Raw genomic sequence first — 20,096 nt, forward strand, 5'->3', positions numbered from 1 at the left:
CCCTCATCGAGGCAACCCCTAACACCAGGAAATCTCGGCAAACTCCTAAGCTACTTACTCTAGTAATGTTTCGCCAGAAAACCTCAGTCTTTCCAGACTGCAGTCCACCTTCTCTCCCTGACAGGAGTAGGGCTGACTCCAAAAAACTTTAGATGTTTTTTCCAGCTCGATCTTTCTTCAGATCTGGCCGCTTCTGAGCAGACTGGGGGGGGGAGGGGTGAGAATACATTTCTTTCTTAATTAGAAAAAAGCCACCCCCACCACTTTTTAGGATTGTGCCCTATCCCATATGAAGAACAACATGCCTCAGTAACACCACAGACTTTCCTGCCAGGCTCCTGGCACACAGCAACAGCCACAAGATGTTCTCCGAGTTCCTGGCTGAGTCCCTGTGCTGCTTAACTCTGAGGGTAAAACTTGAGACCGGCATGCAAAGAGCAGCTATGCCAAGGAAAGCAACTTATGTCCTACAGGGAGCTACACAAGGAGATCCCGCATAGGAACTCCCTTATTAATGCCACACAAGCTTGAGGAGGCCTTTAAGGCATTGAAAGGATCAAGCAACCACTTACTGCACAAAGAGACTTCCCTGTACATCACAGCTTCCGCACTCCATTAAAAACAGGCACAAGGGCACCAGATGCATCCCAGCTGACAATAATGAATCTATCTTTTCCTCTCAAGTGTTAGTACTCCTGGGATCTAGACCACAAGCAAGGATTTAGCAGCATTTTCCCCTGGCACCGGAATCACAAAATAATATCCAATGTAAGTCACCTGGTAAATCCAGGACCTCAAACTTCTGACAGCACATACTCCTACTACAACTCTCAAGGCCTTTTAGGGATAACTTAATGAACATATTTACATACACAAATGAAAATACATGCATTTTATACATCTCACTTATCTACTCCTGGCTGTAAGGAATAAAATGTATTCATCACCTTGTCATATAACAAACAAGACCTACGAAAGCAAGCTCATTCATTCTCACATGCAAGCCACAATACCTAAGGGTAGGTCCATGCTCAAGCTTTGCTAGCTGAGCTTTAACTAGGCAGGAGCATGGACAAAAAAGGCAACTCTCCAGCCTGCTGTGACGGCAAAAAGCTCCTATGCAGATACAGCTTTGCCAACTGCAGAGTGCTCCTGTCAGCTTATGTTATTCAGAGAGGTGGAACAGCAGTGTTAACAAGAATTCCTTCCATTAGCGTATTTCCACTAGGGGACTCTGCTGTATTCTCCAGCAGAAAATGTTTCTAGCAGAGGCGAGCCCAAGGACAAGTGAAGGCATTTAAAGTAGGCACATGCTTAAATGCGCAATGAAACGTCATTAAAACGTTCTCAAATTGAAATGGAAGCCTCATGCAGTGTTGTTTAGCAACACCACGGATTCAGCTTACATACTGAGTGCTGAAATAACTGTATACTCCAGTCACTTAGTCTGACATACTTACTATTGTTAAAAACCATAATTTACCCACACTTCTCTTCAAGCTGTTACCTCCACAGCGCTAAAATACGGTTAAAAATTTGCTTGTCAGTTTAGATCCAAATCAAAACTGAGACACTAAATACCTCTGAAGATCCAGACCTGTGTCAACAGGACCTCACACATGTTAGAAAAGATGCCTTTGTAGTTTGTTGCCTTACTGTTCACTATACAGTTCAGTGAGGATTGTTCACTAATTGCAACTTCCAGCCACAAACTGAAGTGTTTGACTCACAGCCAGGTTGTTCCCTCTCTCTGTTATGGGCAGAAGGAAGTTTTGCCTAAAATATGCGCACTCCTTGAGTAAGTGCATTCAAGTAATCTGCGTGTATAATTTTTCACAAACACCATGTGTCCAAAATGAATTTCTTTTAAAACAGACTATAAACATCAAGCTCTTGGTTTAATACCAGTGTTCTAAGCAGCATTTATTTACTACTCAATCACAGACTTAGCACAGTGTGTGCCAATTCACATGAAATGGACTCGAGCAGCTGTCCACATTATTCTGATCGTTTGCTCTCCCTGATGGTACACAGGCTGCCCAGGGGATTCTAGTCGACTGAAAATACTCCAAGCCCATGCACTGTCAAGATTATATTGTAAGCAACTACAATAAATCTACGAAGTGATCATTTTGACTTGTGTCCAACTTATTTGTGTAAGCATAGTATTAAAGCATAACACCATCTTTAAGGAGGAATGTGATTTTCCTTGAAAATCCTGCAGTTGCATCTGTTTAAATTTTATGAATTCCAGTATTTTATGCTGAACACTAACTGATTTGCCATGCTAATAAAATCCTACTGTTTCGGGGGGGGAAAGCACCACAGTCAATAGGGAAAAAAAGAAAACATGCATGTAACTTTTTAATCTATTCTAAGGCCTCCTTTCATAGAATCATAGAATGGTTTGGGTTGGAAGGGACCTTTAAAGCTCATCTAGTCCCAAACCCCCTGCCACAGGCAGGGACACCTTCCACTAGACCAGGCTGTTCAAAGCCCTGTCCAGTCTGCCTTTCTAGGCAGAAGGCCAACAAAGAGGGCTACAAACTCTACTCGAAGAGTGGTGGGTGGCCCAATGAGGCAAGAAATATTTACTGTCATGTAAGAGGACCATATGAAATTATAGAGTAACTTGTTTTTCTGGCAGGAAAAAAACAGAATACATACAAAGAAATCCCCAATCAGCATCACTCTTTGTCAGACAAATATATTTACCAGCTACTTTTTTTTTTCTTTCTGTTAAGAGTATACAATATATAAGCTTTACTCTAATTTTTTAAACCACAAGCTCAGCTGTCAAGATAGCCAGGCAGATGTACATGCTTCCTCACATAATATATCTGCCAACTGCCATGAAAAATAAAAGGAAAGTCAACATGTTCTAATATGCAGGAAAACTGCCATTCAAAACTATACTTATGTCATACAAGAGCACAGTAAATGTAAACCTGAAGTAATTTCAAGACAACAACGAGTATTCGCATTTCTAGCTGACAGCACCTCCATCCCTGTGTACTTCAGAGTATCCAGACACAGGATGAAACACGTATCAACTCCTGCTTTCTTGTCAAGGGATACAGACAACTTTGTTCACATTAAAGGAAATAAGATTCACTTCTCTGCAATATAAACCGTTAAACTTCATTCTGGTTATTCTAAAAAAGTGAAAGACAACTCAAGAGAAGGAGCTGGATGTGATTAATTGCAAGTAAGACAGCAGATGTACAAATTCAAAATATGAAAAACCAGAAGGTTTCAGCAGACCTGCAGAATTGGATGGGTGTGTGATCATCAACTATCTTAAGCATTCCTTGAACAGTCTCAAAGCTAATACTGCATTCAGCGGCTACAGAGGAACTGCCAGTCTCCTCTCCCACGGTCTCCTGCGCAAAGCTGCCTTCCCCACAGTTCTGACAACTATGTTGAAAACATTCTCCAGTAACAGACTGTAGTTTCACTTGGAAAACTATTTCATAAGCTTCGTAACTCGAAATGCTAAAAGTACAACCTGCCAATGGCACCTTTTCCCTTCACTGACAGCAAATGTTGAACCAGAAAGAAAAAATCCTGTGTATTTAATCTGCAGTGTACGCGAGCAATTGCAAATGGTAACAGAGGAAAAATAGTGAAATGCCAACCAAGCTAAAACGCTTCTCGTAACTTCAGGAGTCCAGGCATGTTCTGACGCAAGTGCTGAAACAACCTACAAATTCTGAATAGTTACAGAAAGGTCAGCTTTACCCAGGATCCTGAAGAAATCACATCTAATTAGATTAGACAGAACTAGTTGCTGTCCAACAGCGGGCTGTCAAACTACTCATAGTTATGACAGCATTGCAAGGGTAACGACACAGAGAAACATTTTTAACAGTTAGATTCCAGAAACGTGCAGAAAGATGTAGCAATCTCCATCAGCTCATCAGCTCAATCATTACCATACACTGTGAATTCCACAATAAAAAAAACTGCAAAAGTAATTGCAAAATAACCACAAAGTGTCCCCAGAAGAACCAGGGAAAGACTGACGAAAAGAGGTCAGTGACCATAACCATGCCCATCTGCTTGACTACACCATATGAAATGTCATCATACCAAAGCCAAGAGTCTGTCACAACCTGCACCTTTAAGTGGTCTCAGGATCCTGGTGTCACTCCTATAGCAATTAGAGATCCCTCATAGAAAAGCAAATGTATTCTCAGGGTTTGATACCACCTTTGACAAACAGAAAAGGAGTTACTCCAAACAGTAAGTGTCTACATTCCAGCATTATTACTTGTGCATACAGGGTAAGAAAAACTTGTCTGTCTCAAAAAAAAAACAACAAAAACAACCTGAAATCATATATGCACTTAACTTCCTTATAACTTCAATTCTTCAATTTCAGGCCAGTCTAGCAGACAATTATGAACAAGGTATCTCCACAGCACACCACCTGAATGTACAAAATTGACAGTATTTGAGATTTGCGATAGGCTGGCATATGAGCTATGCCACTGTTGAGCAATTTCTCTATTCAAGACCTAGCATTTACAATTCCTAAAGACTTCTCTGGTAACAACAAATGTCTATTCTATAAGCCCACTGAATATTTATAAGGACTGAACGTCCTGCTCAAACACATATGCCTTTGCTATGTGATCCTAGAATTTGTTGTCAAGTACAATCTCCCTTCTATTACGCAGATCATCTTTAAAAATTACTTTCAAGTGTGTTACTCTATTTTTGATGAATAAAGACCATTAACTTACACACTCCTACCACAATAAGCATGCCACATTGCATTCTAATTTCAAGATACAAACCACAGATTTTTTCTGCCTACATTAGGAAAATGCTGTGGCTGAGCCTTCATAGGAACAGCCTACAATTTCCAACCCCAGCTGCAACTGAAGTTGGGTGCTGAGAGTGCATCCATACGTGTGAAGTTCAACCTGTAACACACTACAAAGCCATTCAATTAGCCTCATATCAGCCTCAGAAAATACAAATTATACCTGAAATGTGTAGTTAAATTATGCTTTATTACAAAACACTTGGTCTTGCAGTGTTCTTTCAGTATGAATGAAGCACTGAATGCAGCAAGGCAGAAACCTGAAGTCTACAAAGAACTGGACAGCACAGCCAGGCTGTTGCTGTTACATTATAATATTATCATCCACAGAGCAGCTGCACAGCTCCTTTCATTGGTTTCTCAGAGAAAGAAACACCAGCAAGAATGACATAAAATTTAATTACAGTTGAATCCTGTTTCTGAATTGAGAATGTAACTGAGAACAGAGGTATACGCCGCCTTTGGTCTAACTGCTCCAAGCGCTATAAAATAGCACGTACAGTGGGAGGGGGATCATTTCGTTTCACTGTCATCAACATTTAACTAACAAAAATACAATCAATTTCTTGGCAAAGTGAGAACCAATGTGGCAGCAGCATGGTGTCAGAAATAACATTAGCTCACATTCAAAGAATAAATTCTTAATTCATGAATGTGTTGGAGACATCCAATTCTTGCAGCAGAGCAGTAGAGCAAGTATGGCATGCAGTTTTATCTCGCTTTTATGCTTTTATCTAGCTAACGGGCTTCATTTTAGCTCTTTGATGAAGGTAGTACCAACTTAAGCGGTTAGAATGTCCCAACTCATTTGCTTTCAGTATTCTAAAGCAAACTGCTCCCCACTTTCAAAATTCTCATCAAAGCTGTGTAAGAAAATTAAATTCAATCAGTAGGATATGCCAGCACTACCAAAACATACACCAGATGTTTGTGTTGTCTCAGGTTTAGTAAGAGGCAGTTTAATCAAATAATGTCTGGACAGAATGGATGAAAATGTTGGTTTGTTTATCCCTTCAGTGCACATACCACAATCAAACGTGAGATTCTACCCAGATCTAATACTGACTTCTTTGTATATGGTATTTAACAAATGATGGAAACTTATCTCAGATAAACACAAGAGTTCATAGCCTCAAATTCACATAAAAGAAGTCAGAAGGAAGCAGTTTAAATCATAATGAAAGACAACATATAGAGGCAGGAAAAACAACAGGTAGTAACTACAGACTTTTACATAGATATACAAAGCTGGCTCTCCACAGTGGTATCAGTGCAAGTAGTAACCTGGTATTTCCTCTGTAAAAGAAGATTTTGCCTTAAAGTATGTACTCTATTCATGCATTTGTTTAAATTAAGGGAGGAGTTAAGCCTAAACTCACTGTTTATTCAACCCCCTCCCTCCTTAGAGGATGGCCATCAATTTACAGGATAGTTTCAACTTAATTTCCCAGTGGGAAAAAAATAATTTAAGATATATAGACAAACATACCATCGTTGCCTTTGTAGCTCAGTATTTTTCCACCAGATCGTAATCCTGGAGGGGCTTATTTTCAGATCCCCATTTTTTCATGCAGATCTTCTACCCCCCTGTGGCAATAACATTTTCAGAGTTAAAACAGACTTTCAACTCACACCACAGGGAGGATTTCTGATGGAACATCGAATTGAATAATGTGGTGATAGTTCACACATCAAATGATAATTCAACTTCTCCAAAGCACTAATTTTGTTTCCTCTTTAAAGTGGTGAGAAAAAAAAAATCCCAAACCTGTACTTGCTGCTTTGATGATTACTAAAAAATAAGGGGAAAAACACTACTGATATGAGAAGTCAGATTAAGTGAATTGATTAAATCAGGGTCTATATTGGCAATATGCTTTTGGTATACCTCTCACAGGGATCAAGCTTTACTGTACTTATAACATCTGTTTAATAGCTGCCTACTGTTCAATACAACCTGTAAACAACAAACACCACTTTTTTTTTAAATTCATCATTAGGTAACCCAGAAGAAAAGTAATACTGATGCAGGCATAAAATCAGTACAAAGGGACTTCAGAAAGTACTCATCAATTTTAATGACAATGTTGTAGATAATTTGGCATTTTCAAAACAGCATTATCATACTTAAATATTCAATTAATGCCTTATTTGGTTAAAAGGCTACACAACTTCCATGTACAAGATTTGCGGCTCATGACTATGGTACCCTTCAGCACTGCACATATGGAAAGCTCAAAGATTAGATTACCCCATCACAACACCTACACACCCACGTTATGGGTTCTGTGTCGTGACAAACAGAACTACAGCAACTGGCAATTTCAGACTGACTGCTTCTTTGATGACAGCAGCTTCTGCTGTTATGTAAACTACAAAGGTTTTGCTGAATAAAGCCTAAAATTGAAGGGCTAATTACTTTAAGGACAAAAAACTACTCAGGAAATGGGAACCAACAAAATTTGGATATAATTAAAAATTGTTAAGGAGAATGCAGTGTTTATAATATGAACACTTCCACTGGTGCAGTAAACTAAATCTTAAGACTGTATCTCAGTCCACTATAGCCTAGAGGTATTGCTCATAAAAATGACAGCGTACGCACAGGAAAAGAAATTGAAACACTATCAATCTAAAGCTTATACTTTCTCTTTCAGACATTACAGAAGGCACTCAATACTTCCACTAAGAAAGTCATAAGGTCACTTGAAAAGATGAAAATTCCTACATTTTATTTTTCCTAGAAAACTCCTTTGTCAACATTTTTTTCTATTACAAGCAGATAGACTTTTTTTTTCTAGAACAGGACAAAAAAAAAATAACTTGAACCATTAAGTCTTTCTTGTTTGTTAAAACACTCTTGAGTTTTACTTTTATAGTTAATGGGCTCATTTTTTAGCTAAGGGATTAATTATCAATAATCATCCTTGATTAATGAAACAAAATACATTAGTGGGAAAGATACTGAAAGGAGTCTGACAAGCAAAGAAACCCTGTACTCCACTAGAATTAACTAAAAATTCATCAGTGTTTAGAGATATAGCTATTTATAATGATTATATAGCATATTTTATTTGAATTGCAGTTTCAAAAAGGTGAGAATTTTAATGCAAAATAACATTACAAGTCCCAGTTCTGCCCTTGGATCAGCACTGACAGTCCTTACAGTCCACACAGTCTCAAATCCAATCACAGAATAGCAAAACACAAACAGATCTATTCAGGACATAGCACAAATCAGTGTCATAAATAAATTTTACCAAATCAGCTACCAGACTACCTTTACAATAGCATTGATCCCTATCTCTGAAGGCTAGAATAATTCTACATTTTACTAAATTATGCAGCTTTAGATTAACTGCGAAGTAGCTCAAGGCTCTTGAAATACGTTATGCTGTAACATTATAAAGCATGTATATCAGTAGTCACTGGAATTGCCAATGGAATGTCACAAGAAGCGAAAAGAAAACAAACAACTCTGGTCCATGGCCAACAGCAGAGATACTGACAACAGGGAGTGTATCAGGTTATGTGGGCATGTATTACTCCAAATACTACCAAGACTTCTTTAAGATGGGTTTTTAGCGTTTATGATGCTGTCTATAGAATCTAGAGCCACAAAAGGTATTAAGTCTACTCATTCTGGGTGCAACAACTATTCATTTATCAAATGACGTGACATTTTTTTGTAGCAGCCACTTGACATTATAATTTAGCAACAATGGATTTTTCTTCTAAGACACGCTGAATTCAAACTGTTGCACCTATCTAAATCAGGATCATTAGCATAATAAAGGTATGTACTTGAGAAAATCAACATCTTAAAAATGCTCTTTAGATAAACATTATTATACCTTGCTCACCGGTTCCTGCCTCAGCCTGCTTTCTCATTACCATTTACTACGGCGCCTCTTTATCATCTCTCCAACACCAAACTGCTTCTCCAACACCAAACTGCAGCCCGGTATCTCTTCCATTGCCCATTTTACCTCTCTATATTAGCAGTTAATTCAATAAGACTCTTGGGTGTACCAAAACATCAGTCAAAACACATGTCCCACAGGACTACATCCCTTAGAACAGTCTAAACCAAACACTTCTTTCATCATTACATACAAGCTCTGTGCAAGAACCATTACTTGCTGTCATATTATAATAACACCATGAAAACTGCACTGGATTACTGGTTTATATACTATACAAGTAACAATGAAAAGTCAGAGTATGGGAACAGGTGCACAAGAAGAGATTACCTCTTCCTAAAGACCTTTTGAAATTGCAAGTGATACTACTCATTAACAGTTTCTAAAAACTCAAAGATTTTTAAATAGAAGTTTAATTTTTAAGACCCAGCTTCTTGGGAAAAATCACCCTCACTTCTCACCTTAAGCTTAAAAAGTCTTATTACCATAGTCAAATAATAATTTTTTAAAAATCTCCTAGTTTATCTTTACTTTAATTTGTTGAACTTGTAATTAGCATATTTAATTCAAAATACCTTTGAGTAAACTAAGTAGTCTCCAAAAAACTGAACCATCCATTCACACACATCTTCTGAAGTTGATGCATGTGACTTTTTGATGCAGTGCTGCATGAGATGAGCATCCAGATTCAGAAAGATGTATGAAAAACTGCATCCACTGTTTACAGAGAAATCTGCACTGAAACCTACCTAATCTGATGGGAATGCACATATATTTACTGGGCTGCCAAGAGCCTCTCAGCTTTGTTGTACTTGCCTAATTCCAACTCTAAATTAAGCAGCTCAAGGATAGAAACATATGCTAACCATTTTCTAGTCAAGTGGTCTCATCAGTTCAGTACAGAGTGCTCAAGAAGACCTGCTCCTCCTTTGGTTGCAGTTGTATGCATTCCCTACCCCAGCACTCATCAGGCCCTTGTCTGAGCCATGTCAACATGCTCAACCAGCAAAAAGATAATCGAGCAAAAATACACAACAGTTAAGGGTTTCCATGCTACTTTTTCTTGCAAAAGTAGCATACTGAAATGGCTAAAAAACGTTCAACGAATATGAGAAGTAGCACAAGAAAGCAAAAGGGAGGGACAACAGGGAGGGACAACAGCACAGCAGCAGCACGGCAGTCAGGTATAATTAGGCTCCCATAGGAGCACAACTTTTGTTTCTTCACACAGTTTAAACAGACTTTGGTCACCCTCAAAGTTCAAAGCTCCTGAACATGTTCTTTGAACAGAGGTGTACAGAAAGAGCCATGCTTATCATCACACAGGTCAGCTGCTTTAATGCCAAAGCTCTCCTCCTTTCTCCATTCGTAGCTTGTTATTTTACAATATCGATGGGTTAATTTTCAATCTATTAGGCTTTTTTTCCCCATAAAAGGACAGTCCAACTTCATCCTCCCCAGCCATGTACTCCTGCCACTAAACCAGCAGTAAAGTCACTCTTGGACCAAAAAGGCACGATAGCAAAGGAGAGAGTTTGTGGGAAGGAGAGCATTTGGAAGATAGGGTAGAACCACACAATCCATAATGTCAACTTCCCTGCAGCTATTTGGCTCAGATGCATTGTAAAACTAAACTCTAACCAGCTTCATGGCTTAGCCGACTTTTTTAAAAACTCAAAGTTTAGTTGTCTAGATAGTTCCCTGCGTAAGTAAGTAACAAAAAAAAAAAAACCTGCCCATAAGGGTACATGGTGTTACAATGTCACCTGAATTTAGGGTGACATTTTTACCTGCCAAGCCCTAATCCAGTCACCACTGATGCTACAGAAAAAACTAAGCTTAGAGGGAAGAGATGTGAACCCAGGTCAGGATCTCATCCTGTGGGTAAACACAAAGTCACAATCCTTAGGAGCCTCTAAAAGTACAAAAATCTCATGGGTGAAAAAAATTAAATCTACCTGTTTCCACAGTTTCACTCTCAACTTCTTGTTCCTCTGCTACATCTTGCATCAGGTAAGTCTCGTCATCATAAACCAGGACCTGCGCAGCATATCCCTGTTCTAGTCTCGCACTAGGAACTGGCTCCACAATCACTGCTGGGAATTCAGAGACTGGCTCATTTTCCTATAGAAAGAGGGGAAAAATAAAATAAAATTAAAAAAAAAAAAAAGAAAACAAGGAAAAAAACCATGCTCTAGATATTGAACTGCTGAGTTGAACTCTACATCAATATTTTCCTCTTATCCTCTTACATATTTCATGGAATACTGATAATAAAGATTTAAAGATTTTTAAAGGAAATTGTCTTCTACAGCAAGACATTTAAAAAAGAAAACAAAATCAAACCAATAAAAAGACAGCTTATCATCCTCCAAAGGGATCTTCCTCAATCTCAAAGATATTTGCCTGGCTTAACACACGTAAAATTTAAAGCATCAGATGGCTTCAAGATATGGGAAAAAAGCAAGTTTTCTAATTAAGACATCCAGCTGTGGAAGTGTTCCTTGTCCCTCAGCTCCATGAAATTTAATCAAGCCTTTGCATATGTTCTGCAACATACCTACATCTGATCGGTACCTTATGAACGCTCATGTTTTGGATTAAGTACGTAAGCTATCAAAAAAGAACTGTCTACTTCAAAGCCCATACGCCTATATCTACTTATTTAAGGACCAAAACATCTGTAACAGCATATTTAATCTGTTAAAGTGTTGCAGAACTGGAGCCCTGTCAGATTCAATTTACTACAAGCTACAGGAGAGTAGAACATATTTATTATTTGTTTATAAGAATGCAAAATATGAGCAAATACATCACATTGGCTAACTCTGAAAAAGGTCCTTCTGTTGTTCTGCTCCTCCTGTTCTACACCTCAAGACACATTCAAGATCTTTAAAGAGATAATTTTGTCAACCTATTCTACAGGTGTATAGCAGACTTCAAAACTTACTGCTCCCACTTCTCTGTGAAAATAAAAGATATACAAAATATGGGCGGCTCTCTTCCTCCTTATACAACAATCTGTAATCCATTTCACTTGTTTTCACAGCAAGTTTAAGGTGAATTTTTCTTTCACGTTAAGATCAAAGTTGTGAAGTTTGCTAGTAAATAAATAATATTTGTTTTCCTAACCTCTTGATTTTTTATTTCATTGCTGTCAAACTCCAGACCCGGGTCTCCCGTGTCAATCACTGCTGATGTCATGGTGCATCCCCTGAAGATGCTTTGGGAGTTGTTATCTATCTCGAAGACAGTAATGCTGACAGCCTGCAGTTATCAAAGGCTTAAATTCACAATCCACTTCTGTTGAAGAGCGAGGCAGAGGTGTCTGAAACACAAAATGATTTTAAGTTAGTAGCACAGGTTATATTCAGAAGCCTTCCAACATTTATGAAACCTATTGCATGCTACATCTCAACATCAAAAGAGGGCATCACTGAACACAACAGATGTGACAATGTGCTGAGTGAATAGTGCCATACAACACAAGTTTCACACTGACTTTTAATACTAAGATAAGACAATTTCAGTTTGGTTCTTTGCCATTTGCTAAATTTTGCATGCAATTTTAAAAACAAGTAATAGGTATTACTTTGGCCCTCCATGGCCAAAACCATTAATTTCTCACTGAGGTCAAATATCAACTCATTTTGAGACATACATACATTTTGAGTTAGTGCAGCTTTTCTAAAGTTACTGTTTTCCTTTTAAATTCAGAGATGGATTTTTTTTGTTTTACTAGTTTCATAGTAATTCCATAAAGCTACAGTCTCCTAAGTTTCATAACTAGTTTTATGCAGCTTTCAAACTACTGTTTTTTTAAAGTAATGCATACATAATACACATCTCACAAACACATGTCTGATTTCTAATCTAGAGTTTTATTTGAAATAAGAAGTATTTTATTTTTTTCCCTGTAGAAAAAATTCTTATGCATCTAAAAGGAGTTGTTCCATATCATAATGCTTCAATTTGGGTATGCCATGGACTCACTGAACTTACAAAGACATATAACCTCCATCTTTGTGAATTTCTTTAAAACTAGCTTAACAGCAGTGCTTTGTTTCTAAACAACTGCTATTTATTTATTCTGAATAAGTATTATTACTCATATCCTGTCTTTGGAAGAGACAAATAATGTGTCTTCATAAACCTTGGGCCGTGAGGAGCAGTTTACTACTTCAAGATGTAAACTAAGAAGTTTGGCTTCTTAGAACAGAAAGCACATATTCCACATGAGACATAAAAACCCAGTCTGTTATCAATTACCCTTGTGAGTAACTCCACTGAGATCAATGCTGTATAACAGAAGCCAGAATTTAGCCCCTCACTTTTAGTAAAACTTATCCATTTCTAAAGCTAGCAGAAGCACCAAGGTCTGCAAGAAAACAGGTTCTTCCATATAATGAAGAAAGAAAAAATATAATTAATACTCCAATGGGTAAACTCAAAAGCCTGCTTCCAATAGCACACAGCCAGCTTAAACTAAATTATCCTTGCACATACAGGGAAAAGCTAGTTCAGATTCATGCACAGTAACTGGGTTTCCTGTGGGCATGGAAATCTTTCCAGGCACAACAGTTTAGGTGTACTAGTAGAACTGATAATTACTGATCTCCCCAACTGGATGTCAACTAAGCAAGAAAGTAAAAAAAAAATAAAAATCAAAAACACAACTATGCAAAAACTGTTTAAAAGCTTTAGTTCATCAAAGGTATTGAGGATCCTCCAGCACACCATAAAAATATGCTCAGAAAGGCACCAATTCCGTTGCCATATCAACTTAGCACAAAAAGTCAGTAGCCGTCTAGCTACTCTGGATGGCAGGTTACTACAAAAATAAACAAATCAAAACAGCTGTTATAGTAGCAGCAGAATAATCACAAGATATATTTTATCATTCCTCTTGGAATATACACCATTTAGAAGAAAAAGAATAAGGCATTTTTTGCTTATATAGGCAGTCAACTTGACATGAGAAAGTATGATTCAAACCTAAAAATACCTTATTTGTAACAGCACACACACCAAAAAAAAACCACAACACCACCAGCGTAATACTTTATCTTCCATTGTTTCATTTGTAAAGCCAGCACCACTTTTTGATTATCAGTATTCTCCTTGATGAAAAAGAAAGCAAACTCCTCCTCCACTCCCCACACAAGTCTCAAGCCAGAAAGCCTTTAGCAAGCATTCCTGGAGCCTCATACACATGTCCCCCTCCAGGTTTTTAACTCAAAAAGCTAGCCCTTACCTGCCTTTCAATTACCACATTATTTCAGAAGTCTTAACATTCACAACTATGCAAAATTAAATGGAAAAAAAAAACAAAACAAAACAAAAAATACTTTTACTGTAAAAAGACTTTTTTCCTTTTCTACAGTTTTCTACCTACATCCACATGAGAAATCCTGCCAAGCAATCATAACCTAAAAGAGAAGTCCAAGGAATGGAAATTACATTTTAATTTGGAAGTATAGCTTCCAAGCATTTTCAAACATCAGCATTATTCCTGCAATTCAGACTTGCATCTATGTATAAAGAAAACACAGCACTTCATGTAGTACCTTTGCATAGCTTAAGCATGTCACAAAGCTAATTTAGTTCTCACACAGTATATTAATGCAAATAAACAATCATAAACAAGACCACATCTACTGTATATTCATATTTTATCTACTATAATCCCACACAGGTGGCTAAACAGCTGCCAAACTGTAGCAACTGAAAACACTTAATACCGTGTACTAGATCAGGTCATGTCAAAACCCCACTATTTCTGTCTCCTAGGTTACAAGAGGTTTAGATGACCCTTGCACTGATTTCTCTCTACATAAATTGCCAATTACCTACAGAAGTGAAGACAGAGCAATGCAGGAACGTAAATTATAATCCACATTTACCAGTTCCAGAAGAAATTCATAGTAAGAACCTTACCGGGGAGAATACACAGAAGAATCAGAGAGATGTTAAACCTTAGCATTCATTAAAAGGACAGTGTCTTTAGACTGAATGCACAGAACAGACAAGGCAAGGAATAAATTACAGGCCCAGAGCTGTTATACAACATGATTTGAACTTCATACTAAGAGTCATGCTATTCAGCAACCTCTTCAAAAACCTGACAGGGTGGGGAAAAAGGCAAGCCTCCTGGCAAGCATGTGGGATGTTAAAAGGGTTTCAGTCAGGTCTGGTTTACAAGTTCTAAGTTAAAGCAAACACCCAAACACACCCCACACACCTAAATGCACATCAGATTCCTGCAGACTCCTTTTAAAATGAACCAGCTAAGCATTCGCCCTCTTCCTTCTTCCTAAGCAGTATGGCCTTGTGGAATCTTCACTTCTCCCTGAAGTTCCAGTAGGATACTGACTCTACTCCTCATCTTCTGCCCAGCAACTCATGACTAACTCAACTTCTGTAAAAACAAAAGACTGCCCAGCCACTTGCAGAAATCAGTTCTAAAATTCACATTTCCCAAGGCTGACTGAGACAAAACCACCAAAGATAATTAGACTCAGATTGTTAAAGAAAGAGATGATTAAGACTTGTAAGAAGACCAGGTTATTAACAGTGATACAATTAGCCAGCAGAAAAGCTGGTTCAAAGTGTGACTACTTCTGAATTACAAAACAGCAGCAGAAAGATTTTAAAATAAAAAACCCCACACACACCACAAACTAAATTCCTGGACAGGTGCTTGCAACAAAGCAAAATATGGGATGACATCAGAGGAAAAAAAAACAAATCTGACATTTCCAAAAGACATGACCAAATCATTTTGTTACGGATCTGACATCCATTCACAGAAAAAACAGAGAGAAACTAGTTCTGAAACATTTGGAACATCCCTTACAACAGGGACATCAGCTTTGTTGCATCATCCTTTATTTTTATACATATGTCATAGGAAAAGAAAAGTAAGTCCAAGTGCTCCCACCCTCAAGAAAGAGAAAAAACCAAAACCAAAGATCTGAGTCTTGAAGTCACATTCTTTGCCTCAACAGCAAGAGGTTTCTAACTGTTTACCACTACGAAAAACACAAGACCCAAAATTTTAATCATTTTCCTTGGTCAAGACAACCGATTACAGCATGCACATCTTCAGAGGCTAGAGAGCACTTGTCATACAGACTGCAAAATACCAAGCAGTTTACTCACATATTTAATAGCACATTTGCACAGCCTACATTACATATCCAAGAGTCTGCCTACAATAGATCCATGCAGTTCTCGCGTTTTCAGCAGCTACCAGAGAAGCTTAAAACACTAATCACAACTGTGACAAATTAATAGTAGTCCCACAAAAAACAGAATCTTAAGTCGATCCCCCTGTGCACAACCACGTGTCGAGTTAACAGAAAGGCAAACATGCAACTCAACAGAATTAAAAATAATAATAATTGAAAAAACAGCATGGAAAGGATGGCAGAATGTCAATTCGACTAGGCCAGGCTCAGAGTGAAGCTATTCAAGACCGGCTTCATAACAAAACTCTAAATAGAAATCTGCGAACAGTTTTAAATTATAAAACAAGCAAACAAACAAACAAAAAAAAAAAATCAATGCTTGAAAAAAAGATGGACACAACTCGTACACACAGAGGAAAACAAGACAAACATGCAAAAGCCTGGGCAGCAGTGACTAGAGGCAGCTGCTCCCGCAGCACTCAGAAGAAACGTAAGAGTACTTGGAACAATGTCCCCCTTTTATTCCTCTGGCATCCCAAATCCTGAGAAGAGATTTATGCGGATACCTACACAGAAGCAACCACAAGGGCAGGACTGCAGCCAGCAGTAGCATCTCACACAATTTTTTTTTCCATAAAGGCCTTCCTTCAAAAAAAAAAAAGTTAAAGAAGTTGGCTGGAAAAATGAAATTAGTTATACAGAAATACAGGATCCCGCTAGCTGTGACAAGGCTTCCTATGGGTACAAAGGTGGTCTTTCATAGGCAGCACCTCAAATACACATGTAAATGTCGCTATCGCTTTGATACACATAAACCATGGCACACACTATAAAAAACTGTGTCAACCAAAAGGTCTTTTTTATGTATTTTCCTAGATAATTTTTATGTCTCCAGCTAACTGATTCACATAGGCATGTGCAGAAGAAATGGTGAATTAACTGCTTTTTTTTTTCGAAACTCAGAAAAGTCCAAAACATGGGGGAAAAAAAAGTTACCAAAAAAGCTAAGAGAGGAAAAAAAACAAAAAATAAAAAAAAACCAAAACAAACAACAACTTGTAAAAAGCTAAAGCACTGGGGGCTATACTCAAAAGGATGATACAAAGTTTATCTTTGCATTCACAAGGTCACGGGAACAATCCATACAATTTACAGCACTTTATACGTTACATAAATCTCTAGAAGTTATAGCAAAGGAGATGAAAATGAAGAATCATCAAAGCAAGTAGTTCTGACCACATCATACTTCAGAATTTCCCATACAACAAGGCAATAACTTTATTGCTGAACACACATAAATTATTACATTGGATCAAATGAATGATGTACCAAATCCAGTAAGAACCTTGAGGAACTCCTTCCTTACATATTTAATTTGATAATCTGCCCATCCAGAGTTTGCTCAGAAACCTCAACAGCTAAAGCTGATGAGCCCCAAAACATAAGCTTATAATCACTTAAAAACTATTAACGTTCTGCACAAAGCTTTGTGGCTCCAGCAGGCTTCTCCTGGACCTTCCTGTATTTCATCCTATTAGCAGGCTCTCTTCCCACTGCTCTCTATTTAAAGATCCTTCAAACCTTCTCTTCCTTCTGACAGGACTCACACACTTTGTACCCTCACTTTATGCCAGCATTTCTCTTTCCATCGGCTCGGTTGTAGGTCCTTAACATCCATTTCCACTCCCCCACAAGCCAGAGTAGGGAGCAATTATTCATCGTTTTACGTAATAAAAGAGCAGAGAGGACGAAATTAAATGGTGAGGATGCGGGTTTAAATAAAAAAACAAAACCAAAAAATCACAGTACACACATGCAGATAAAAGGAAGCAGCACACAAGCTATGTAATTCCTTTTCATAGGATATTCTAGATGGCAAAGGAGTAAGTTTTAAGGTAGACAGCTTTATGGACGCAAAGCCCCTGAAGGGCTTACACAACTATTAAACACAAAGATGCACATAGAGTCTGAAGCTTAGGGACCTTCTGAACCAGGTATTACTGAAACCTGAAAGATGCAAAGAGTATGTCACTGAAGGGACTACAGAAAAAAACTATCCTGCTCCCAGAACCCTCCTCACAAACTAACTAGTTTTAAGCTGGCAGCCTGGAAGGTTTAGCCGCCTTTGCTGGAGAAGTTAAATGGTTAAAAAGCTCACAAGGACCATGACAGTGACTAGCCATAAGGGAGGGAACACACAGAACGAAGAACTGAATTATTTAAGTGGGGAAAAAAAAAAACCACCGCGAGAGAACACATCCCAAAAGGCAACAGATAAGCACGAACAGCTGAGCAGAGCTGACCGATACCACGTTTTACAGGCGCGGCGAGGTGTAATTAGGAATACGCCGGACTTGAGCTCTTCGGTCAGGGCGCAGCCGGAGCAGCGACCGCGGGGCGTGTGGTGGCCGGGCGGGAGGCGGCAGGCCCGGCAGGGCTCCCCCGCCGCCAGCACGCATGACAGCGGCTGGCCAGCACTCCCGGGCTGCCATGTTCTCCCGACGCCCTGTGTAAACAAGGCGCTGCCCCCGCCGCGCTGCCCCGGCCACCGCCCCGCTCCCGCTCTCGCCGCGGCAGGGGCAGCGCGGCCCAGCGTGGTCCGGCGCGGCAGGCCGCGGCCGCCTCGGGGCTCTGTTTACGCTGACAGCCGCCAGGATCCACCCGCCGCCCCCAGCGCCCCCTCAGCCGGCGGGGCAGGGTGCGGGCACCCGCGGGCCGGCCGGGGGAGAGGTGATGAGGGGCGGCCCCGGCCCCACGGTCGCTCCGCCGCGCCCAGCCCCGCTCCCCACGCGAAACCGAAAGTGCAGCTGAGGAAGAAGAGGAGGGGAGCTGCGGCCGGAGCAACCCCCGACCCCGCCACGCCGAGCCCGCCCGACACACCTCTGCGACAGCCCCCGAAACGGGACAAGCCGATCCCGCAGCCCCCTCCCGGGGCGGCCGCCCGCTCGCCCCCTCTTTGCCTCCCTCCCTCGCTCTCTCCCTCCCAGGGCCGCCTGTCAGCGCCCGTCTCGCCCTCCGCTGAGGCAGGAGCCGGTGCCGCACCCTTACCGTGCCCGTGCGCCCGGAGGCCGCGTCCGTCGCCGGTCCGGTTCGGTCCGGGAGCAGGCGGCGGTAGGTACCGCCGCGCAGGGGCAGAGCCGGAGCCGGGGCCGGGGCCACCCCGCTGCTGGAGGGGCGGGCGCAGCGGCGCAACCTGCCCGGCCCCGGCCCCCCCCTCCGCGCAGAGCCGAGCCGAGCCACGGCCTCTGCACATGCTCTCGGCGCGCGGGGGCGCTGTGGGCATGCGCGGCCTCTGCGCGCCTGCGCAGGGGCCCGCGGGGGGGCGCTTGGCTGGTCAGGGCGGGAGGCTGCCGCGAGGGAGCGGCCGTTGGCGCGGCGGCGGGATGTGCCTCACGGCCGCCTGGCCCCAGGGATGGTTCGGGCCTTCGTGTTCAGAACTGACGGGAGCCACAGTCGGTAGGGTTGGAAGGGACCTCTGAAGAGCATCCAGGCAGGGCCACCTAAAGCAGGTTACACAGGAGCATGTCCAGGCACGTTATGAATGTCTCCAGAAAGGGAGACTCCACGATCCCCCTAGGCAGCCTCTTCCAGTGCTCTGCCACCCTCAGCTTAAAGAAGTTTTTCTTCATGTTGAGATGAAACTTCTGGTGTTTTAGTTGATGGTCATTGCTCCTCATCCTATTGCTGGGCACCACTGAAGAGAGTTTCTGCACCATCCTCCTGGCACCCGCCTTTGAGATATTTATGTGTTAATGGGATCCCTTCCCAGCCTGCTCTTCTCTAGACGAAACAGGCCCAGCTCCTGCAGCCTCTCCTCATATGACCCCTGATCATCCTTGTGGCCCTCTGCTGGACCCTTTCCAGTATCTCCTCTTACCTTCTACTGAGTACACAGTACTCCAAATGTGGCCTCACCAGGGTTGAGCAGGAGGGGATCACCTCTGTCAACCTGTTGGCCACACTCCCCCCGATGCACTCCAGGATAGTCTCCTCTCCTGACACCGGTGGCTCATAACCAATTTATCATCCACCAACACCCCTAAGTCCTTCTCAGCTGAGCTGCTCTCTTGCAGGTCAGCCCCAGGCTGTACTGGTACTTGGGGTTCTTCCTCCCCAGGTACAGGACCCTATGCTTGTGCTTGTTGAACCTCA

General features: G+C 40.8%; 1 protein-coding gene across 1 annotated transcript in view; it reads right to left on the reverse strand.

Annotated features, from left to right (window-relative positions):
* ELF2 (E74 like ETS transcription factor 2) overlaps positions 1-19,156 on the reverse strand; it is a 36,149-nt gene extending 16,993 nt beyond the window's left edge. The window contains exons 1-3 of the mRNA XM_062637230.1: positions 18,993-19,156; positions 11,887-12,082; positions 10,713-10,878 (exon numbers count right to left, since the gene is read on the reverse strand). Of these exons, the coding sequence (XP_062493214.1) occupies positions 10,713-10,878; positions 11,887-11,958 (238 nt within the window). The 5' untranslated portion in view covers positions 11,959-12,082; positions 18,993-19,156. The remainder of the gene's footprint in view (positions 1-10,712; positions 10,879-11,886; positions 12,083-18,992) is intronic.
* Between the last annotated feature and the right edge of the window lie 940 nt (positions 19,157-20,096).

This window comes from Pezoporus occidentalis, unplaced genomic scaffold, assembly GCF_034315485.1.
Source record: "Pezoporus occidentalis ecotype Australia unplaced genomic scaffold, CSIRO_AGI_Poc_V1 ctg51, whole genome shotgun sequence".
Classification (NCBI taxonomy): Eukaryota; Metazoa; Chordata; class Aves; order Psittaciformes; family Psittacidae; genus Pezoporus; species Pezoporus occidentalis.